This window comes from Microtus pennsylvanicus, chromosome 12, assembly GCF_037038515.1.
Source record: "Microtus pennsylvanicus isolate mMicPen1 chromosome 12, mMicPen1.hap1, whole genome shotgun sequence".
Classification (NCBI taxonomy): domain Eukaryota; kingdom Metazoa; phylum Chordata; class Mammalia; order Rodentia; family Cricetidae; genus Microtus; species Microtus pennsylvanicus.
The window spans coordinates 13,179,769-13,204,137 of record NC_134590.1 but is presented as its reverse complement, the minus strand read 5'-3'; the positions used below and the strand labels follow the sequence as shown (position 1 = coordinate 13,204,137).

Here is a 24,369-nt window from a genome sequence, read left to right as displayed (position 1 = left end):
CAACCTACTAGGACTTTCTTGGAAGTGCAGACTCCAAAGCCACACCTACGCCCTAATGAACCAGAATCTGTACTTTACCCAGTTTCCGAGGTAACTCAATTAAAAAAAACTGGTCTAAAGAGTAGTAAGTTAACAGGAAGTGATAAGGCCAACAAGGAACTCAAAGCAGTAATTATGGTACCTTGGGGATCATGAATCAAATGAATAGCTGAAAAGTTAAACACTTCTGGTTTCTTCTTCTTCTTTTGTTTCTGAAAGAGAACAGAAACCCATTCAAAACCCCTCGGTTATGAATTAGCCAGTCCTCAAACTGTGTCCCCAGGGCCATTAGCAGTCCTCAGACTGTGTCCCGAACCATTAGTAGTCCAAGACTGACTGTGTGCTGAAGCCATTAGCAGTCCTAGACTGACTGTGTGCTATGTACCCAGCAGGGGAATGTGTCAGTGTTCTTTGTCTTGCTGAGACTAGGTTTCTTACTGAACCTGGACTTGCTGTTTCTAGGAAGGCTGACTGGTTACCAATTCCAGGGACTCACCGGTCTCCTGTCCCACCAGACTGATGTGGGAGTGTCATATATCAATCTGTTGATTTCATTGGTTAAGCAATAAAGAAACTGCTTGGCCCTGATAGGTTAAAACATAAGTGGGAGGAGTAAACAGAACAGAATGCTGGGAGGAAGAGGAAGTGAGCTCGGAGAGACACCATGCTCCCCTCTCCCAGGCAGATGTGACAGCTCTGCTCTCTGAGGCACACGGGATGAAGCTCCGACTCAGGATGGACATAGGCTAGAATCTTCCCGGTAAGACTGATGCTACACAGATTATTAGAGATGGGTTGATTGGGATATGAGAATTAGCCTGTAAGGGCTAGAGCTAATGGGCTAAGCAGTGTTTAAATAAATACAATTTGTGTGTTGTTATTTCGGGGCATAAGCTAGCCAGGCGGCCGGGGTGCTGGGGATGCAGCCCCACCGCTCCTATTACAACAGAATGGCGCCCAGACGTGTGGACAACTGAATCCACTGAAAGTCTGAGAAAGCTTGGGAAAGAGTAAAGCATGTTTTCTTGGTAGCAGCGATTTCTCGGGTCTGCTCTGCTTGCTAGAAGCAAGCAAGCACTCTCTAAGAGAGGCTTCCCGACTCAGCTTCAGCTGCAAAACCCTGCAGCTCTTAAGAGGTCCTGCCATGAAACATTTAAATGGTGTTGATAAAAGCCGACTGAATGCTTGTTTGTTTTCAGCAGTAGCAGGAAAAAAACTTGTGTTTTAAAATGCCGGCTTTCTGGGCCGTCCTGCCAGGGCAAACTCTTGACTGTTTGAGGCAGGAGGGCCGGCTACAGAGAGAGGACTTGAGTGTTGTCTGTTGTAGCTTGTTTGATGGCAAGGACCTTGAAACACTGTAGACCTGTGGCACTGAATGCAGCTCTGGCCGGTACCTCAGCCACAAGGTTGGAATGGCAGAAAGCTAAGGAATGGGCTACATCTAGCCGGCAAAGCCACGGCTTTAATCCTACTGATATTGCTTGCTAAATTAAGGACTCATGTGGTCAAAAAAGAGACATATACAGTAAAAGAAAGATTCAAAGTCAAAGAAAATTTTTAAATGATTTACAGTGTGTTAAAAATATATGCAAGCTAAAAGTTAAAAGTTCTTAAAAGTAAAAAAAGGAAGAAAGAGGGTAGTTGGGTGTGGTAGTACACACCTTTAATCCCAACACTTGGGAGGCAGAGGGAGATTGACCTCTGTGACTTGAAGGTGTGGTAGCACACGCCTTTAATCCCAGTGCCTAGAAGGCAGGGACAAACAGATCTCTGTGAGTTCAAGGTGTAGTAGAGTACACCTTTAAAGGACAGCCTGGTCTACAGAGTCATTCCAGGTCAAAGATACACAGAACCTGTCTCAAAAAGCAAAAAATAAAAATAAACAAAATAGAGGTTAAAATAAAACGCACAAAGATGGAAAATACACAGAGAATCTTGATACTGTATGCTATTATGCTCTGTTTGAATTGTTTGAATGCTGAGGAAGGAGCAACAGCTGCTAAAAGATACTTGTTTATAAATGCTGCTGAACTAATCCAACAGATAGTTTGAAAATGCCTTGACTTTGAAATTTGGATCTAAGGACATGATGCTTTGGAAAGGAGTTTCTTATTTTGTTTTCACAGAGGGTGAGAGTCTGTGGATCGCTTCTTGCCCAATGTGGTATGATAGACCACGCCCTTACAGATGTGCACAGCCACATCTGGCTTGTGCTGGATGTCTGAACTCAGGTGGTTATGCTTGCACAGTGGAGTTCTTATCCACTGAGCCATTTCCCTGCCCCCGTTACACTAGCTCAAAAGAAAAATTCTTGTTCTAAAAACCTCTTTTCATTTGGAAGAAGCCAGGTGTGGTGGCACACACCTTTGATCTCAGCACTTTGAAGGCAGAGACTGGTGGATCTCTGAGTTCAAGGCCAGCCTGGTCTACAGAGTGAGTTCCAGCACAGCCAGAGTTAGCTACATAGTGATACCCTGACTCAAAAAAACTAAACCAAACCAACCAACCAAACAATACCAATAACAAAAATGCTTTGAAAATATATCAGCTATGAAAATGTGTGAGACAGAAATTTAAAGATACAAATACTAGCACCACACCATGCAAGCATGAGGACCAGAGTTTGCATCCTCAGCACCAAGAGGGATGTGGTGGGAAGGCAGAGATGGGTCGATTCCAGGAGCTCACTGACCAGTCAGAGCTGAACATAACCTATTTATCTAAAATGTCAGTGCTTACAACTCACCATCCATTTCTAAGGTTTGTTTGTTTTTAATGCTTCTTTCTCTCTCTCAAAACCTTAGCAGGCAAAAAAAACCCATGCATACTCCACACTCTGAGGATTCCGACTGCAGTTTCCAGGCACGGACCTCACCTTCAGCACTTTCATTGCCTTTTCCAACTTCTTCTTGTTTTTGGAGCCCTTCTTGCCCGTGGCATACTGCACCAGCAGGTCTCTTGCCGTGGGTCCTTCATCCTAAAGAACAAAGTACACTGAGAAACTGGGAACAAGGAAAATCTGCACAGGAGCAGCGTATAGGTCTCCCAACTACATTCTGTTTTGTTCTGAAGATTTATTTAATTTTTATTTATGTGTATGTGTGTGTCTGTTGTGAGCATGTGAATGAGAGTGTAGGTGTCCACGTAGACTAGAGGCCTTCAGTGGCCAGGAGCTGGAGTTACAGGAGTCTGGTTGTTTAACATGGCTTCTACAGACTCAGCTCAGGTCAATGGAATTGCTCCACGAGTGCTTGTATCAGCTGAGCCACCTCTCTGGCCCCTAATTTTGATTCTTAGACGTTTTTCACACACCCACTAATGAATACAACCTTTTAAAATCAGGAAATCAGCACACATATGCAAAAACAGACCACACATTTTTCCTACAGCAATGATTTTTGCATCCTTCATTTCAGTATGATATAGATACAATGTTGCTTTTATTTGTAGGAAACTGGAAATGTATTCATCAATAGAAGAACGCTTAAAGTATAATACATTCATATTCTGGAATATTTACAGATCTAAACAAAATGCATCTGCATACACTGACACAAAGCACACTGTAGTGTGTACATGATACATACAGCTGCTAAATGCTTACACAGGACTTTCTGTACAAACATAAATGCACTGGAAACAAAACGGTTACTTAGAAGGAAGGAAATATGACAGAAATAACCCAAAGTCAAGAAAACCCCTTACTTTGTCTAAATTATCTCAAAGCTTTTACAATGAAATATAGTAAGATGTTACCAGGAGATCCTGGTTTAGTTACCACAATGCTAAAATTATTAATTTGTATTTGTGTGCGTGTGCGCCCGTCCCTGCAGATCCCTACAGAGAACAGAGGGTGTTCAGTCCCTTGGAGCTGGAGTTACACACAGCTGTAGGTGTTCAACATGAGTGCTGGGAACCAAGCTCTGTTACCACTAGGGCACCGCTCTAGTCCTGCACGTATGTGTTTTTAGAATATATCTTTTTACTTCTTCGATTTTAAAGACACTGCAATAATTTTAAAGACTCCTCTGTCCTACGTTTGTGATGTTGGGACCACACCAAAACTGCTGGCATCTTCTCTTCCTCTAAGGTTAAACATGTACAGGTAGAAACAGCTCAGAGCGCAGACCAGGGGCGAGTGAACCTGAGCCATATTTTAGTCAGTCTTGCTAATAAACAAGAGGAATAAGGAGCAAACGTTTTGAACTGAAGCCTCGGCATGGCAGAACTCTGAAAGGACAGAGTGACACTGCCTACAAACTCAGCATCTACAGGACAGAGTGACACCGCCTACAAACTCAGCATCTAAAGGTCTGACAGACTGAACTCAGCGGAGCAACACACAGGGAACTGACAACTCTAAGACCCTGCATTCAACCCACCTCAGATTCCGAGTCACTGTCCTGTTTCTCTTCTTCATCTTTCCCAAGGAAGAAGGTCAAAGCAGCAACCAATATCTAAAGACCAACAAGAAACAAGTCAATGTACCCAGCCAAGAACAAACAGACTTATGCCTGCACTTCCACCCCACATGCGTAGACTGCTGTCTGAAGAAAAGGTCTCAAAGGGTGGGAAGGAGGGCCGCTTGTTTCACAGACGCGCAATAACATCCGTCACTAGGATGAGGCGAGGGACACAGCTCAAGGGCAGCAAACACGCTTGAGAGTAAGCCCAATCCCGGGTTTCCACACCCAGGATCCCCCAAAACCAATCATTTATTTGATAAAGAACCGTCAGGCACATATCACATGAAAGGAGAGGTCAGCCCTCTCCTGGACAAACGGAAGGGCAGCGGCCTCCCAGCACACGCGCGCAGCTAAGGCACTGGTGCCACACCTGGGGCATCTAATCACATCTTCAGACACTCGTATCCATGGATAAACACGGACTTAAATCAACAAACAGAAGTGACCGTCAGGCTCTATACAATCACCCTTCAGGTAGACTGCAGAGAATCTCTGCATCCTAAGAAAGGAGCCGTCACAGCCCTTCTGACAAGCCACATGCTGTCTGAGTTTCTCTCAACCGGGCCAGAGCCCACAGAAAAAACGCCGGCTATCACAGGGGGATATAATGCAGTTCAGTTGGCTGGTGGTTCTTTTTACAGCCGCTTTCCTGGCTCACACTTTAGACGAGTCAGCTCCAGGATTTGTAAAGCGTGACGGAGTAAATGGCAGCCATCTCCTCCCGACACACCCAGCTCCACTTCACCCTCAGCAACAGAGAGCCCTACAGCTCACCTTGGTGACCTTGGAGAAACAGGCAGTTGTAATAACATTGACAGTTTTAGCATCATTCCTGGAAGAGAAAACAGCACAGAACAGTGAGTCCTTCTGACATTAGGATGGCCAATTCTAGGACTTAAAGTGACAAACCTCTAAATGAGTCCGCATAGGTACAAAACTTCATCACAAAGCTTGAAGCCATCAATGTGAAGAATATTTGGTGCCACAGGATAAGTGTTAAAAAAAGAAAAAACAAAAATGCCAACAACTCAGAGGAGAAAACAATACAGCAAACCCAGAGCTGGAGGAACGGCTGGTAGGAGAGTGCTCGTGCGAGTTCCGATCCAGGGCTCCCGTCAGGGGCATGGTGGCCTGTCTGCTGGCAGACCCGGGACCCCCACAGCAAGCCGGCTCGCTCAACTGAGTCAACTACGTTCCAATGAGAAACCTTGTATCAGGCAGAAGGTAAGGAGCAATTGAGCAAGACAGCAACAGGACGTCAAGTGTGAAGGGGGCACACACGCACGTGCTCATGCACACCTGTGCACTCTCGCGCGCGCACACACACACTTGAAAACTCTGCAAAATCTCAACCACAGCTGAAAAGAAGTTGATTTTAGCTCAAACTCCACCACTGAAAGATGAGAGGGCAGCAGCTGAAGCGGAGGCCCCCGAGGGTTGCTTATCGGATTTCTTTCTCATATTACTCAACCCGCTTTCTTAAACAACTCAGGACCACCTGCCCACCGTGGGCTGTGCCCCTCACACCCATCTCTAATTAAAGATGCCCCTAAACTGCCTACAGACCATCTGATGGAGGCATCTTCTCAACTGAGGCTCCTCTTCCCAAATAACGAGCTGACAAACGGACCAACCATATCAGATTGCCTCTGTATTTTATGTCAACTTCAATGTACGACACTAGTATATTAAAAAGTGTAAGATTAAAACAAAGACAAAAAGTCACACTTATCTATGAGCTCTGTAATCATTACAAATGAAAATAGCTGAGCGGTGGAGCACGCCTTTAATCCCAGCACTTGGGAGGCAGAGGCAGGCGGATCTCTGAGTTCGAGGTCAGCCTGGTCTAGACAATGAGTTTTATTGTCCATTATAAGCCAGAGCTTATACAGAGAAATCCTGTCTCCAAAACAAACAATAGACAACACATGCGTGTGTTTGTCTCTCATGGAAAAACTCCTGTGTTACCAGATGTTCCTTCTGTAGAGCTCGATCATGACATCCAGCGACATCTTGGCTGCAGTAGCGTTGCTGTCTCTCAGCATGGTGTACATGAAATTCTGCAGCACCTGGGGAACGAGGAGGATGAGGACTCAATGCACAGACGGCACAAAGCCTCGAGCACAAGAAGGAAGGGCACTTACCACATTCACTTTATTGTTCTTGTGCTTGGCGTTTATGTTCTTGACGTCGGTCACGATGTGTGTGTACAGCGTCTGAGGAGACAAAGCCCACACATGAAACAGATGAGCATTTCTCATCTCGGAGAAACGCACCAACGCACAGGACAACTTTGCTTTTCCTATTTCATTCTATAACAGAAGAGAGCCAAAGGAGGCAAACATTCGGGCTAGAGAGATGGCTCAGCTCTTAAAAGCATTGGTTAATCTTCCAGAGGACCGGGGTTCAATTCCCAGCACCCACATGGCAAGGCAGCTCATAACTGTCTGTAACTCCAGTTCCTGGAGATCCGAGGCCTTTCACCAATGCACATAAAATAAAGTTATATAAATTATTTTTTTTTAAAAAAAAAAGAAGCAACAAACAATTGACAGCTAAAGGTAAAGCTGCCCTCCAGGGGGTACGAGTGGAACTACCAAATGAACAGTCTCCTCCGGAGAAAAGAAAACCCACCCTACACGTTCTAAAAACTCAATGAATACAAACTTAAGTTTTTCTTTCTGAAATTTGTTTTATAAGCCTTCAGCTCTTATTGTAAGCAAATATACAGGCATAGAAAAATGCTATTGCAACAAAAAAGTTTTATTGTGCAGGTTGGTTCCAGCTAGTGTGTGTGTGCCCTCATGTCCAGCACAACAAGGTCACAAAAAGACTAGGGCTTGGTACCAAACTGCTTGGGTTCATGGTCTAGCCCTGCACGTGTGCTGTAGGAAGCCTTACAGTTTGTGGTTACCCACCTAATGGGGCATGGCCTCCTATACTATAATGCAGATGCAGAGCCTGCGTCCGCCCCTTCTTCCCCAGCTGCTCTTTCGGATTGCTGGATTCGATCTCTGTTCTCTGTTCAAGCAGAGAATTTTGATTTGTGAGTTTACTGCTAAATAAATAATAATCTATTTCTCAATTCTGAGCTAGTGTGGGATTTCTTTCTTTTAAGCATCCGTTCCATACACGTGGAAGCCGTCTGACCCGAGACAAGTCACTTCCTGTGCTTCAACCTGTCTGTCTCTGTCTGTGAAGCATTAACAATGAAGATTTCTAGCTCAGGTTTTTGTGAATAAGCGTATACCTGAAGCCTTAGATGAAGGGCTAGTCCAGAGCGGCATTCAGCAAGTGCTGGTTATCAGTACTAAACTGCATGTATGACGTTTGCTCCTGCTGAAGGACCAGCTGTATCTGTCACCCTATCAAACAAAGTCAACAATTCCGCAACTCTGAACTCGGCTATGTCAGCTCAGGAGGAGAGGAATGCAGGGAACAAACCCGCTCCTTACCTTCCGCAGGAGCTTGTCATGGCAGCGCAGAAGCTCGAAGAAGAGCTCCAGCAAACTTGATGGATTGATGAGATTTTTATTTCTCAGCAAGATCAACGCTTTGCAAAACGTCTAGGGGAGGAAAAGAAAACATACTAAGCTGAGGGTGAAGTTAATCGAACAAGGAAACGCAGTGTGCACGGCCCATCTGCTCTCCCCTCGCCATCATCGCATGCACAGGACCTCTGAACTCTCCTACCATGCGGAGATCCGGGTCCAAGACGGTATGGTTGTAGGAGAGCAGCTCCTTCAGCTCCTGTGGGAAGCTACTGAGATGTTCCGGGTAGCAGTGGGCAATCTGTAAGAAAGCAGGGCTCTTGTCAGTGCGGCCTTTCTCCCACACTTCAGCTGCACATTTAGATGCTCAGGGAAGGGCTGGTTCAGAGGCAGAAAACTCTCAATCGACAGCTTTCCCTGCATGCTAATTTTTCTACTACTTTCACTGTTCCAGTAGTTTTGGCAAAATGCATGGAACACACTGAGAACCTGCCTGTATGACGAATTAAAAAATTTTTTTTGATCAATTTTTGTTCTGGTTGGTTGTGTTAAAAATTCAATAAAATTCTCTAAACTATCTTAGGAAGAAAAGAGCTACAAAAGGGAAGGCTTTAGAAAAATTTAAGTTTCCACACAAAGGCTGGAAAACACGGATGGGGTGGGGTGGGGTGGTGGTAGTCTGCACCTCGTCCGTCTCACTGAGAAATCACCAGGGATGGGGTGGGGTGGGGTGGTGGTAGTCTGCACCTCGTCCGTCTCACTGAGAAATCACCAGGGATGGGGTGGGGTGGGGTGGTGGTAGTCTGCACCTCGTCCGTCTCACTGAGAAATCACCTTCTTACCTGCGCCATAAACATCACCAGCTCTGCCAGTTCTTTGCTGGGTTTATTTGGCTGTAACTTGAAAATCTCCATATTGGATTTATAGTGATTATACTGCTGGAGGAACTGTAGGGGAAAAGAGAACAGAGTTTGTCACACTCTTTTATACAGAGTAACAAGCTGACACACACCTTTGCCGGTGGTACAGAGAAAAAGACCTAGGTATATGAGACAGTGTGAACAGGAGTCAGGAACTCAGATTCTGGCCTTGTTCTGCCATTGACATTACATGACCTGTGTATGAAGGGCACCTGGATCAGCAGGAAGATGCCAGGCCACTAAGTGTGGAGTACACCTGAAGGACATGACACCTTCTAGTCAGTCACCCTCTTAAATACCACGGAAGCTTCATGCTGGAGTCCTAGACAGAGATGCTAAGAACCAAAGACAGAGCGCAAGAGCGCTTGTTCTTGCAGAGGGCCTGGTTCACTGCCTGGCACCTACACAGTGGTTCACAACCATCACAATTCCAGACGCCCTCTTCAAAGCTCCGAGGGTAACAGGGATGCGTGCACATAGTACATGCAGCCGAGACACTCAACACAGTTTCTTAAAGCTAGAAAAGAAGAAGGGGGAGAGGAAGAAGAATCATCATCATCGTCACCAAAGACAGGGCTGGAGAAATGGCTTAGTAGTTGGAGTGCTGGCTGTGCAAGCCGAGGACCTGAATTCGGACGTCAGCACCCATGCACACCCGTGTGAGGGATGGAGACAGCAGGATCTCTGGGGCGTACCGAATACTAGCTTAGCTCAGAACCAGGGAAAGGATGACACTGGGCAGAATGAGAATCTAGGGCACCCAACACCCTCCCATGGCCCCCACACGAGGCACATGTGTGCATACCCCAATCCCAAAACAACAAAGCCAAGGGTAAAAGACAGAAGGAACAAGAATAAAGCCACAGCTTCAACTTACTAAGCACTTCGTTTGTGCCAGGCTCATGATATACACAGCCTCATCTGACCCAACAAACAAACCAGTTTACTGCTGGAACTGGAACTGGAGTCAAGCCTCAGGTCCACGCCCTATAGTTATTGTCGTCCATATTTGCTGCTGGGGATGGAACTGAGGCCCTCGAGTGTGCTAGAGAAGTGTTCCATGCTGAACTACACCCCAGCTCCCCACAGTCCCTATGCTTAGCTGTGTGACAAGTACACACACACATTCACATACTGTCTTACTTATGGTTTCTACTGTTATGAAGAGACACATGACCACAGCAGCTCTTACAGAGAAGCATTTAACTGAGGTGGCTAGTTTCTGAGGAGCCTGGTGCCACACAGGCAGCTGTGGTGCTGGAGGAGCTAAGAGTCCTCCATCTTGCAGGCAACAAAAAGTTGACGGAGACACTGGCAAGTATCCTGAGCACAGGAATACTCAAAGCCCACCTCCACAGTGACACAGTTCCTCTAACAAGGCCATACCCATTCCAACAAAGCCACATCTCCTAATAGTGCCACTCCCCATGAGATTATGGGGGCCAATTACATTCAAACACAACACATACACACACAGAGAGAGCTTTATTTTTTTAGTTAGGGTTTCACTGTGTTACATAGCCCTGGCTGTCCTTGAACTCAAAGAGATTCACCTGCTTCTGCTCCCAAATGCTGGGTTTAAAGGCATGCGACCACTGCCCGGCTACGAGAGCACTTCTTAGTCATCAGGCTTTCCTAGTCCCCACAGTTTCTCGGAGTTTAAGAGTTAAAAGGCCAACACCATGCTTCAGCTGTGACCTCTCACCTGTCCCCATATCACCACTGACACCCAAACTCTTCACGTTCCTAACCCAATCCTGCTCCTAGTTTCTTCAATGCTCCAACCAGGGCCCACTTACCAGTGTCTGCCTTGACATGAGGAGGACCAAGCCCATTCTGTCCTTCATGCAAATCCGTCATCACAATGCCCAAAGCTCCACTCTCTCCTCGTCCCTCTCATTCTAACCTCCACACCAGTATCCCAGAACTCTGAGGGTAAAGCCGGGCAACCAGGACTTTTGAAGTAGCCCAGTCATCCTGATTCTCCCAGTGACCACAGATGGCTCCTTCATCCAGCACTGCGACATCATTTTCTTGCACCATGGCCGAGTCAGTATGTGTCCTCTTTGTTCCTTAATGCTACCTTCTAGAGTGCTGCTCTCCTTCCAAATGGACTCCTTTTCTCACCCTTGACTGGCCCACTTAGTCCTAAATCTCGTCTCAATCTCCGCCCTAGCCGTAGTTCACGGAATGTCATTCCTTCCACCATGTAATGAGAAACTTTGGATCCCACTCCACTCTCTGGCTTCCACTCCATTTCCCCTTCTTCTTGTCAGGAAAACTTCAAGAACTATCCATGCTTGGTACCCAGTTGATTTAAATCCTCAATGGTTCCCAGAAACACCAAAAGTCAAATCCAAACTGCTGACCACCATCTAAAGGGCTTGCCTGCACCCCACACTACACTCAAGGGATAACAGGCGTTCCCGCTTCATTTCTTTCCACAACAGTCTGCTAGTCCTACTCCTGCCTAGAATGCTTTGTTCCGCTGGGCTCACACCACCACTCACGAGAGTCAGCAGCCTTCTCTTCTAACGCTCTCACCCAGGGTTCCCTTCTCCAGCCCTTACCTTAAACATGCACTGTCCTCCTTAGAATGGAAGTCCAAAAAGACAAGGCTCAATCATGTCCTACTTGTCCCCATATCCTCCATCTCTAGAAATATATTGCCATATTAAACTGTGTGCATGTGTGGATCTGCACATATACTCAAAATGAATGGAGGAGGTGATTACCTTCTTGAATATTAAAATACAAAGGCTGTTACTTAACCTTCTTTGTGTACACAACTAGTCAAAAACAGAACCAGAGCTTTGGGTCAGCTGTGAAACAGGTGGTTCTTAATCGCCTTCTGAAAAGACTCCAACAGCACAAAGGACTGATCAATGGGCGTGTGTCAATTAAAAAAAAAAGTTCTGTACAGCAAAGGGAAAATCAGCCCAGTGAGGAAAACCTACAAGACAGCAGAAACAAGCTTTGCCCCTAGTCAATCATAAGACTGCTAGGTAGAATATATAAAGAATCATATAAATTAAACTTCAAAACAAATCTTCCAGTCAAACAGACTAATGAACTGAACAGACAGTGCTCAAAAGAAATGCAAATGGCCAATAACTATCTGAAAAAGCGCACAACATCCTTAGCCATCAGGGGAATGCAAATTAATTAAAATCATCTGAGACTATCTTACCTCAGTCAGGATGGCTATCAGCAGGGGAAAAAGGGACAAAGGCTGGAAGGACGTGTGTGTGTATATGTGTGTGTTACAATATATATGTATGTATATATATTATGATATATATGTACGTATAATTAATGGAAATAGAGTCACTATGGAAAAACTAAAAACTGACCTTCCATATTGCTTAGCTATAGCACTCCTGAGTATATAACAAATACCACAGATAAACTTGCACATTGGTGTTTACTGGTGTACTACCTACTATGGCCAAGAAACAGAACTAGCCTAGGTGTTCACCAATAGAAGACTGTGGAATGAAAATTTGGTACACACACTTTTTTTTCCCCCACCCAGGAGCAACAATGAAACCATGACAATGGGAGGAAATCGTTATGTTAAGAAAATAAGCCAGACTCAGAGATAGCCCATGTTTCCTCTCATAAGAAGAATTTGGATTTAAATTTTCATTTGTGACACATCAGAAAAGGGAATATGGGAAGAGATTCTTTTTTTTTTAATGTGTATTGAATGTTTGCCTACATGTATGTATGTCTACACACGTGTCTGGTGTCCAGAGGCCAGAAGAGGATGTAGGATCCCCTGAAACTGGAGTTACAGATGGTTATGCACCATCATGTAGATGCTGGACACCAAACCTGGGTCCTCTGGAAAAGCAATCAGTGCTCTTGACCACTGAGTCAACTCCCCAGAAGGAAGAGATCCTAAAGGGGTGCAGGGAACTGAGATATATTTGACATCAATACAAAAGCAAGGGTTGTTTGGGGAGAGGAAGGGGACCATTCAGAAGGGGACTGGGAGGATTGGGAAGGGCAGCATAGAAGGAGGACACATAAGAACAAAACACAGCACGTATGTATAAAAGTGTTGAAATGAAACCCACCACTCTGCAAGCTAACTCACAAAATTAATAAGGGAAAAAGAGCTGCAGGAACTCTTAATTCACTCGGCTGTGAATAACAGGTCATGGGCCATTGGAAAGCCGTGCCTGTTGCCACTTGGTTGTTCGGTACTCTGTTTTGGCAAAAACAATCGCATCAGTATTCACAGGGAAAGATACACAAATTTGGAGAACCACCACCAAAAGAAGAGCTGAGTTATCTACTCCAAACCAAAAGCACAGTGTCGAAGGAACCTAATGGCAGCCGGCTGAGATGAGGGTTTAATGCTTCTGAGACAATCGCACGTCTGAAGCGTCTACCAGGTTAACAACACAAAGTTACCCCTTTCATTTCGTCTCTTCTCAGTTCACACACTTGAAGTGCTAAGTCCCTCACAGCGTGGGCCTAATGTCACTACCGACCTCATCTTTTCCCAAAGCATCTTCTCAACTCTAGCTGGCTCCCTCCCAGTGAGCTTCAACCCTGGCTTAACTGCACCTTCTAAGTATCTGACGGCGGCCCAGGCATCTGAAACTCTCTGCTCTGCTGGCAGAGCCTGGGGCACTCGGGAGCGGCCGTCTGTGGACAGCACCTTTAAATTAAACACGGCTCATCAAATCTCAGGGACTAATGTAGAGTGTCTGGGGCGCAGCTTCTTCGGCCCTCGGCACCTCGGCGGGCGGCTGCATAAACCCGGAGGCAACAGGTCTTAAAGAGTGTTTCAGTGGCAGTGGGGTCTGCAGGGCGGCAGGTTTGCAAGCGGTGGGAAACGAGTCCCCGGGAACGTTCCCTCCCCACATCCCGCTCTCCTCCCGAGGGCCCCGGAAGCCTCCGGGAGGACCCCAGGGAGCAGTCCCACCTCCTCGATGTAGGCCGGCGGGTCCCGCTTGATCAGGTTCTGTAACTGCGGCAGGTTGCTGGGCAGCTTGTTGTTGTTCCTGCCCGACATGGTGGCTGCAGACGGGCTCCAGGCGAGCAGCTGGTGGAAATCGCAGGCTCCGCCAGTCACTGCCGAGTCCCCGCGGCAGCTTAGACGCGTGTGTCCCGTGTAACCGGAAGTAGCACGTGGAACACCGGGCAAGCCATACCGAGCTACGGGAGCCGCAGAGGCTCAAACTTGTCGGCCCGGCTTGCAATGCTTTGTTGGGATCTGCACGTTATTGGCCCCTGCCGTTGGGCCGTCGCTACTACTTATCACCAGATATTTTTGACACAATCTGCAGGTTAAAACTGGGCTGTGGTGGCGCACGCCTTTAATCCCAGCACTCGGGAGGCAGAGGCAGGTGGATCTCTGTGAGTTCGAGACCAGCCTGGTCTACAGCGCTAGTTCCAGGACAGGCTCCAAAGCCACAGAGAAACCCTGTCTCAAAAAAAAAAAAAAAAAAAAAAAAAAAAAAAAAAAAAAAAAAAAAAAAAAAGAGCTAGTCCCAGGACAGGCTCCAAAGCCAGAGAAACCCTGTCTCTAAAAAAACAAAAACAAAACTGTGGGTTTTTCTTCCATATGCAAGAGCAGGTTTCATTATCTCAACATTCTTTTTCATTGCAAATAATTTTTATACAATATATTTGATCATGCTTTTCACTCCTCCAATCCCTCCCACCTTGCTCCGCATTTTTAGGATGGCACAAATGAATGAGAATTAATAACGTACCCAAGTATGGCGGCACACGGCTGTAATTCCTCAGGAGGCTGAGGCAGGAGGATTAAGTGTTTGGGGCAAACCTGGGCTGAGGCTTACCCTGTCTCTAGGAAAACAACAGAAATTAAACAGGGGCTGGAGGACGGGCTCAGGTGGTCTCTCATAAGAGATCGTAGGTTTGTTCCCCAACTGGGTGTATTGGCTCATGCTTGCAATCCGCATATTTACGAAGTGGAGACAGGAGGGTTGAGACGTCGTGGTCATCCTCAACTACATGTGGAATTTGAGGGACCCCTGGGATGCCTGAGACCCTGTATTGCCAAATAGGATCCGGGGCTAGAGAGATGACTTAGTAATTACAACCCAATACTGCTGTTACAGAGGACCCAGGTTCTGTTTGCTACAACTACGACTCCAGAGAAACATGAGACTGCAGCAGGCACCTGCACTGACAGTGCACTTAGCCACACACAAATGCATCAACATAGTTAAAACAAACAAACAAGATCTTTCTAGAAATGAGACTGAAGTCAGGTGTGGTGGCACCCTCCTTTAATCCCAGCACTCAGGAGCAGGCAGGCAGATGTCTGTGAGTTCGAGGCCAACCTGGTCTACAGAGCAAGTTCCAGGACAGCCAGGACTTTTACACAGAGAAACCCTGTCTTGAACTACCCCTCCCCCCAAAAAAGAAGAAGAAAAAGAAATGAGGATTGATCTTTCTTTAGACTTTACTGTTGTGGAATATTTAAGTGGGCAAAGATGTGTTACATTTGTTTATCTGTGAAATATTACTTTAACTGTGTAAAGGTGTGTTACATTTGTTTATCTGTGGAATATTGCTTTAACTGTGTAAAGGTGTGTTACATTTGTTTATCTGTGAAATATTACTCTAACTGTGTAAAGGTGTGTTACATTTGTTTATCTGTGGAATATTACTCTAACTGTGTAAAGGTGTGTTACATTTGTTTATCTGTGGAATATTACTCTAACTGTGTAAAGGTGTGTTACATTTGTTTATCTGTGGAATATTACTCTAACTGTGTAAAGGTGTGTTACATTTGTTTATCTGTGGAATATTACTCTAACTGTGTAAAGGTGTGTTACATTTGTTTATCTGTGGAATATTACTCTAACTGTGTAAAGGTGTGTTACATTTGTTTATCTGTGGAATATTACTCTAACTGTGTAAAGGTGTGTTACATTTGTTTATCTGTGGAATATTACTTTAACTGTGTAAAGGTGTGTTACATTTGTTTATCTGTGGAATATTACTTTAACTGTGTAAAGGTGTGTTACATTTGTTTATCTATGGAATATTACTCTAACTGTGTAAAGGTGTGTTACATTTGTTTATCTGTGGAATATTACTCTAACTGTGTAAAGGTGTGTTACATTTGTTTATCTGTGGAATATTACTCTAACTGTGTAAAGGTGTGTTACATTTGTTTATGCTGCATTTATTTCGGAATATTACTCTGTGTAAAGGTGTGTTACATTTGTTTATCTGTGGAATATTACTAAGGTGTGTTACATTTGTTTATGCTGCATTTATTTCACGATGTAAAGACGTGTGTTTAATTATGTAAAGATGTGTTGAATTTGTTTCACCTTGACTGCCTAAAGCACCTGATCGGCCTAATAAAGAGCTGAATGGCCAATAGCTGGGCAGGAGAGAGGATGGGCAGGGCTGGCAGGCAGAGAAAATAAATAGGAGGAGAACTCTAGCCTGGGGAGAAGAACGAGAGAAGAGAGAACAAGGGAGACGCCCACGGTCAGAAGCCAGGCATCCGCCAACCAGTCAGCAAGAAAGCAAAAAAAGATAAAATGCCCCAAAGCAAAGCATAAGTAGGAGAAACAAGTTAATTTAAGTTAAAAGAGCTAGCCAGAAATGTGCCTAAATTAGGCCAAGCATTCAAAACAAATAAGTCTCTGTATCATGAACTGAGAGCTGGTGGGTGGCTCAAAAGAAAAAGCCTGATACAGTGTACTAAAGTGAGAAGAAAATTCCATGAGGAATATGCCTAGAAAATATTGTTTTAGAGAATGACAAAAGAGCAGGGGTGGAGGTTAAATCGGTTTTTGTTTTATGTTGCTGTTTTTTCAAGACCGGGTTTCTCTGTGTAGCCCTGGCTATCCTGTAACTTGCTCTGTAGACCAGGCTGGCCTTGAACTCAGAACTACCTGCTTTTGCCTCCTGAGTACTGGGACTAAGGGCGTGTACCACCATATATTTGTTTTCCTTTTGGTTTTGGTTGATTTAATTCATTGTGGTTTGGATGAAGAGTGCAAATTAGTATGTATTCAGAATTCAACCGCTGTTGGCGCTTCTGTGGATGCCCCTAAGCTAGAGTTTTAAGTTCAGAGCTGGTGCTTAGTGACATTTCTACAATGTGCATCTGCGAACACAAGTTGGCTAGCTGGATGAACAAATGAAATAACGGTAGTGTTCATACAGAAACACACGATCATCTACCCTGTGCCCGTACTGTTCAAGCGCTTCTCTTAAATGAATCCCTTCAATCCTCAGAGCATTCCTCTGAAAAGGTGAAAAACATCCTAAGAGGGTGATTGCCCAAGTTCACCAATGTCAAGGAAGCTGGGACTCAATCTAGGCGACTTAATTCTAGCGTGTGTGTGTGTGTGTGTGTGTGTGTGTAGGGGTAGCAGCTGCTGGATGGAACTGGTCTGACACTAACATAAGAATCACGGTGTTATTCTGTTTAACCTAAGCATTTCCCCAGACCAGCTTCACCCAAGGACACCTGCCATTCTTTTAGAGTGAGTCCAAATCTAAACAAGTCTGTTATCCCACCTGACAGTCCTGAGGATAATTAGATAGAAGGGGTTCGTGCTCCAAGGAGAAAGCGTCTTCCCTCATCTCTTCCATGTTGATGTCGGACAGCAGGATCTCCCAGCACGGCCTGGAAACAGCAATGACAGCAAGCCATATAGTGTGAACGAGGCAGGAAGGCTCACTAGTACAGCGGGACATCAGCCCTTGAGCAGAAGGAAGGAAGCAGACACTGATTAAAATGACTGCTGGCTTAGCAGAGGGCTTTATTGACTGTGTGTGTGTGTGGGGGGGTGCTAAACCTTGGTAACTGTCCATTGTTCCTGGGCACAGTTTTGAAGGACTTTTCCTTTCATGTGCAAGTATTCTAACCTAGATGTTTGCGGCCTGGTGGCTGGTGATTTAGCCAGAAATGATGCTACACATTATATGTTTGTTTATGTGTATTGGTGTTTTGTCTACCTGTTGGTCTGTGTGCTATGCACATGCTTGGTGCCCATGGAGGCCAGAAGACAGTTTTAGATCCCTTAGATGTTTTTGAGCCAACATGGGGCGGAGTTGCTGGGAATTGACCACCAAGCCTCTAAAAGAGCAGCAAGTGCTCTTAACCACTGAATGATCTCTGCAACCCAGAGAATTATCATCTTTAACGAATGTCCCAGGCCTTGTCATGAGTCTGAGGAACTGTGGGTGCTCCAGCTCCCTGGAAACACAAAGGTAGGGTGGCGTCCAGCACAGCTCCAGGGTTGACCTGGCTGGGGCCGGGAAGGAAGGAAGAAAAGACAAACGTACAGATACATGGGAGAGCTGGGATTGCGTGGACTGGGCTCTCTGATGGAGAAGCTGCAGCAGCCCGGAAGCTCAGTTGAACAGGGAGGCAGTGCTGTTGCATGCAGCAGGAGGGAAACAGGTGTAGCTGTTCTCTGTAGGAGCTTTCTCTATAGGAGAGCAATATTGGGGCTGTAAATCTAGGCCGTGGGGTGAAAGAAAGCGATGGTGGATTTTTTTTCTATAAGCACTATCAACATTTGCATTCAGAGCAGGAGGGAAGGCTCTGCTGTTTCCCTGAGACTTAGGAATTGGGGGTCCTTGGCATGGCTGTGCTCATGTCAACTGTACACATTCAGTCAGGAAGGACTGCATCCGCTTAGGGCTTCCTCTGCTCCCCCCAGAATCTGGTAGAGGAAACACATCAGCTCTAGCAGCTGATAGGCCTATGCGGTAGTCTTGGACAAATATCTGAAAACGGGACAAGGGTTAAGACAGCAAAGGTGACAGACACGACAGGGAGACAGAAATACCAAGCTTTTGCAGCTGTCTACGAGGTACCCAGGGCTTCACCAGAGAATCTGTGTTTAAGGAAAAGTGGCCTTCAGGTTTCTGCAAGGCAACCAAGACAACAGTAACCCATGCCTGTCGGAGGTGTTTTCACAGCCGGTGAAACAGTGCCCAGCAAAGGAGGCTTGCTCAGCTAGTGGCCTTGCTTTCTGGATGAATTATGTAAAAATGCCGTGATTCTGTTCTGACAACTGTTGATTCTGGGGCCTTAGGCAGGGCATTTTATGGGAATTTCCCATGGAATCATTTCCTCCGTTTTTGTCATTGTGTAACCACCCCAGACCCCGCTAGCTTTAGCTGGGTTCAGCCATAGAGATTTTCTAGTATGTAAACATTTTGCTCCGTGGCCTCCTTCCCTGTTTTATGGCAAAGCTGTCGCTTGAGCACAAGAATAGAGCACACACTCAGTGGTGACAGGGTCAGGGCCATTTCCCTTTGCCATTTGTCCTCTTCCCATGCTCCCTGCCTGTTTTAGTGTGAGAATACAGGAAGACGGCTGCCTATAACTCAAGAGGAGGGCCCTCCCTGGACTCCAGGCCTGCTGGTGCATCGATTTGATGCTCTCCTCTCAAACTGCAAGACATGAATGTTATGTGTAAGTCTCTGAGTCGGAGGTAACTTGCTACAGTGGACCAAATGGACAAAGCCTTTCAGGCACTGATCACACGTGATTTGCACATGCTAGTTCCTCTCATGGAAGCCAATAAGTCTTGTTCTTCAGATTTCAAATCTCTGCTCAATGACGGCCCTTTCGAGATGCCTTCTGTATGGTCTTCCATGGCCTTCCGTGGTCTTCCATGGTCCTCCATCCTCCGGGCCCAGCACTCTCTTCCTCTGTTTCTTGTCTCTGGGGTCTCCTCCAGTCCCGCAGATAGTCACTAGCTCCGTCGTCGTTTGTTGCATGTGGATCTGCGATAGATTGGAAGATTCATGGAGACTTTGGGGTTTGTTTATTACTGTACCCCCAATACTTAGATTAGGGAAGGGATATACCGCGTAGGGACCAGCCCAGTTAGTTAATATTTGAGATGAACAGGTTGGCTAAGTTTCTTCCAATTCTTCAATTGTAAGATTAAAGCAATATTTTAATTAATTTTTGAGACTTTCCTACAATGTTTGATCATATTTGCCCTTCCCAGACCCACTCCCCTTTCTCTCTATATATCTTTCTCTCTTCCTACCTCCCTCTTTCCCTCCTTCCCTCTTTCCCTCCTTCCCTCTTTCTTTCCCTTCCTCCTCCTCCTTCCTTCTCCTCTCTTCTCTCCCTCTCCTCCCCCTCTCCTCCCTATCCTCTACCCCTTTCTCCCTCCCTCCTTCTCCCTCTCCCTCCTTCCTCTTCTCTCTCCCCCTCCCCCCTCTCTCTCCTTCTCTCCCACCACCAAGTCCAGCTTATGCTGTTTATGTATTTTTGCAAGTGTAGCCTTGCACTGGAGCATGGTGAACTTCGTAAGGCACTACTTCCTTAAAGAAAACTGACTCTTCATCCAGTAGCTGTCAAGTACCAGTAATTCCTCAGCCAGTATCTCAAGAACGGGGGCTGGAGAGATGTCTCCACAGCCGAAAGCACTTGCTACTCTCGCAGAGGAGAGGTTCAGCTCCCAACAACTTCATGGTGACTCACAACCACATGTAACTCCAGTTCCAGGGGATTTGCTGCTCTAGTCTGACCTTGGACACCAGGCATGAATATGGTACACATACATTTCTGCAGGGAAATGTTCATATGTATAAAATAAATACATCTAAAAAAGATAAACATTTAAAATCATCTCAGAGTGGTCAACAGGAATTTTCATTACCCTCATTTGAAACCAACATTGAAGGGCCTGGAGAGAGAGCCCAAAAAAGCAGTGGCTACTCTGGAAGAGGACCCAGGTTCAATTCCTAGCAACCACAGGTCTGGTCACAATTCTAACTCCAGTGCCAGGATTTCTGACACCCCTTCTGCCTTTTGTGGGTATTTTTAAGATTTTACTTATTTATTTATTATGTATACAGTAGTCTCAGTATTCTTTTTTAAATTTATTTTACGTATATAGTGTGCTGGGCACCAGATCTCATTATAGATGGGTGAGAGCCATCATGTGGTTGCTGGGAATTGAACTCCGGACCTCTGGAACAGCAGTCAGTTCTCTTAACCTCTGAGCCATCTCTCCAGCCCTCAGTATTCTGTCTGCATGTATGCCTGCAGGCCAGAAGAGGGCACCAGATCTCATTACAGATGGTTGTGAGCCACCATGCAGTTGCTGGGAATTGAACTCAGGACCTTTGGAAGAGCAGGCAGTGTTTTTAACCACTGAGCCATCTCTCCAGCCCCATGCGGGTATTCAGCATGCATGCAGTGTACCTGCACAGATGCGAGCAAAATGCCGCACTTTTAAAAGAAACCAGCAGTGGGAACGTTCAGAAACGCCAGGTCTGCTTCAAATCTGTTTTAAGACACTGTTAAAGTAGCCACTGGGGGGCGCTCCTGCTCTGTCTTAAGAAAACCAGTAGACTTGACACCATGACCGCGTGAAAACTCATTGAAAGAGACCGCAGTCTTTTCTAAAGTCCAAACTGGGGTTGCCCTGCTTGGCAGCCTGCACCTGCTGAGCCTACGCACTGGCCGATGGCTTCATTTTCCATTGTTCTTCCCTGTTCCCACTATTTTGCCTATTTATCGTGAATGCTGCCCCAAGGCCCATCTATTTTTTTTTTCTCGTTCCTGGGAAAAGAGAACTATTGGGATTGTCTGAGGAGGACAAACCTATAATCCTAGGCTTGTTGCGGACTTGTGTGAGTTTCATTCTTGATTGATTTTTTTTTCTAGATCACTGATAGTTCCTAAAAAAATAAAATGTTTCTCAAACAAACAAACAAAAAACACTGAATAATTTTGCTTTCTTTGTCTTTTCACTTAAAAGCTCAGAGTAAAAACCTATTTTGTTTCCTCTGTCCTTCGTTAGTTGTTTCATACTTCATTAATTCATCAAACGCCGTGGCTGAGCCGATAGCTCAGTCCTTAAGCAGCTTGTCTATGAGCATAAGAACCCGAGTTCCTCCCCTAGAATCCACATTCATAGAAAAGAAAAGAGCTGCCATTGTGGTGCATATGGGGGCATGGGGAGCGGGATGTGGGAGATGGGACAGGAGGTAGATATAGATAGATCTTTGCTGCTCACTGGCCAGACAGTCTGGCCTACTTGACGAGGTCCAGGCAATGAGATGCTCAGAAACAGGTGATCGGTGCTCAAGAAACTACTCCTGAGGCTGTGGTTGGGCCTCCATTTGTATTCATGCACCTGGGAACATGTTCAAACCTCTCTCTCTACACACACAGGAACTAGGCTATGGTGCAGCTCCGTTGCTTGCCTAGCATGCACGAGGCCCTGAATGCCATCCCCAGCCCCACATAAACCAGACACGTGGCACACCTGTGATCTCAGCACTCAGGAGTTCTACATTAGTCTGGGTTATAAGAGACCCTGTCACAAAAACCTAATAACAAATTGCACATGTTTAATACATATAAACTGATGAATTCAAACATTCACAGGCCGATTATCCAGCCCCACAGTCAGCATGATACACAGCCGTCACCACCAAACATTTCCTTGGACTGTGTGTGTAAGAACAATTAGTCTACCTATCCTCTAAACAAATTTTAAATTAAGTTCCTAGTATAATATTACTGAGAGAAGGCACATGTATACAGCAGATTTTTAGGGCGGTGACATTTTAGTTGACTTTGAAAGATCTTTTAATTCTGAGAATCTGTGGGGCCAGGTGTGGCAGTGCATACCTTTAATCCCAGCGATCAGGAGGCAGGGACAGGTGGATCTCTGAGTTCAGAACCAGCCTGGTCTGCACAGTGAGTTTCCAGAACAGTCAAGAGGTAATAGACCCTGTCCCCAAATACTACTACTGCACTAAAAAATACAGTGAAGAAGCAATTGAGGAAGACATCTGAATTAACCTCTGACCTCTAAACAAGCTGCATCACCTGGCCCTGCACAAACGTGCACACATCCTAACTCACCCGTACACATCCACACAAAGTCTCAGTGAACCTGACAGGGAGCTTCCTTGCTCTTGGATGCCCTTCCTAACTACTAGAGACGTTTGGTTAGCTAGTTTTAACTGCCAGGGTATAAAAATGTCCAGACCAGCATGCCCCTCATCGTAGGCCCCAGCAAAGAGATGTCTACTCTGAGGCAAAGTCACCTACTTTCAATCTTGTACAAATGATCGCTGCATTTAAAAACGACAAACACACACACACAATCCAGAGCTTTATTTCCCCTTTCTAGTATGAGTTATTACGTCGATTCTCCTCTCACTTTATGGATTCTGATTCTCAGTTTATTTCCTGAGGAAGTTCAAGTTGTCTACCTTAAAACTGAAAGGCAGACGAGAGTGAATTGCCAGGTCATCGTGGTCCCATCCATACACAGACAACCAAAGCCTGGGGCCCTGGAGAGGGTGATGCCAGCAATTTTTCTTATTTGGAAAAATCAAAATAAATTATTTATTAAAATAGCCTTGAAGCATTATAGGACACTCAAGGGGTAAGAGTTTCTTATGTGTGCAATACCGTGCAGTTTTTTTCTGAGAGGGGTCTGGTTGTGTAGCCCAGACTGGCTTTGAGTTTGAAGACTTTCCAACTCTGTCTCCTAAATGCGGGGATTATAGGTAGGGGCCACCATGCCTGGTTTATGGAAGACTTTTAAGGAAAGCGAAGAGTTGTGTATAATTTTTCCCTCTAATCTTTTTTTTCCCCCCTCTGTGGTGGTTTCAGTAAGAATGGCTCCCATAGGCTCATATGTTTGAATACTTAGTCATCAGGGAGTGGTTACTTGAGAAGGATTAGGAGGTGTGGCCTTGTTGGAGTAGGTGCGACTTTGTTGGAGGAAGTGTCACTGGGGGTGGGCTAATCTCAGCACTCTGGAGGCAGAGGCAAGTGGATCTCTAAATTCAAGGCTAGCTTGGTCTACAGAATGAATTTTAGGACAGCCAGGGCTCCACAGAGAAACACTGTCTCAAATTCCCCTTCTCCCCCAACCAAAGAAAAGCCCAAGCACACAGTCCCAGTGTTTCTCTCCCAGTTCCTGCTGATCTGGATGTAGGACTCTGAGCTCCTTCTCCAGCACCGTTTCTGCCCACACGCTGCCATGCTCTCCACCGTGATGACAAAGGACTAAACCTCTGAAACGGAAAACAAGCCCCAAGTTTAAAAACCTTTTTTCCCTAAGAGTTGCCATGGTCACCGTGTCTCCTCAGAGCAACAGAACACTAAGACACCTGCCCTCCGATCACTTATCAGTTTGTTGCAGTTCATAATCTTATTCACGGATGAAGACTAGCCGGGTTCAGTTGCCAAGAGCCCTGTTGCTGGGCCTGGATTGTAGCTGAGTGGAAAAGCACCAGCCCCGCACGCCTGAGGCCCTGAGTCCTAACGTCAGCAGCGAGCACAGAACAGTTTCCATTCTCACACACATCTCTCCCAATTATTTGACTGAGAGTTTGCCAGTTTAAATTAAAAAAAAAACACAAAACAAGTCTTTTATTAATTGTTTAAGACTACAGTGCTTTTTGGCATAGGAAAACAATTAAGAAACATGA

General features: G+C 45.6%; 1 protein-coding gene across 2 annotated transcripts in view; it reads right to left on the bottom strand.

Moving 5' to 3' along the window:
- Positions 1–14,047, bottom strand: part of Sdad1 (SDA1 domain containing 1) — a 162,229-nt gene extending 148,182 nt beyond the window's left edge. The window contains exons 1-10 of one of the 2 annotated variants that reach the window (XR_012907283.1): positions 13,856–14,045; positions 8,839–8,943; positions 8,199–8,297; positions 7,961–8,071; positions 6,650–6,721; positions 6,474–6,574; positions 5,280–5,337; positions 4,422–4,496; positions 2,915–3,016; positions 182–251 (exon numbers count right to left, since the gene is read on the bottom strand). Coding sequence is in view for 1 of the 2 variants with exons in the window: in XM_075943608.1 (XP_075799723.1) it covers positions 182–251; positions 2,915–3,016; positions 4,422–4,496; positions 5,280–5,337; positions 6,474–6,574; positions 6,650–6,721; positions 7,961–8,071; positions 8,199–8,297; positions 8,839–8,943; positions 13,856–13,945 (883 nt within the window). In the remaining variant the exon portion in view is untranslated. Of the gene's footprint in view, positions 1–181; positions 252–2,914; positions 3,017–4,421; positions 4,497–5,279; positions 5,338–6,473; positions 6,575–6,649; positions 6,722–7,960; positions 8,072–8,198; positions 8,298–8,838; positions 8,944–13,855 lie in introns of both variants that reach the window. The other variant, XM_075943608.1, reaches the window with a different exon arrangement.
- Between the last annotated feature and the right edge of the window lie 10,322 nt (positions 14,048–24,369).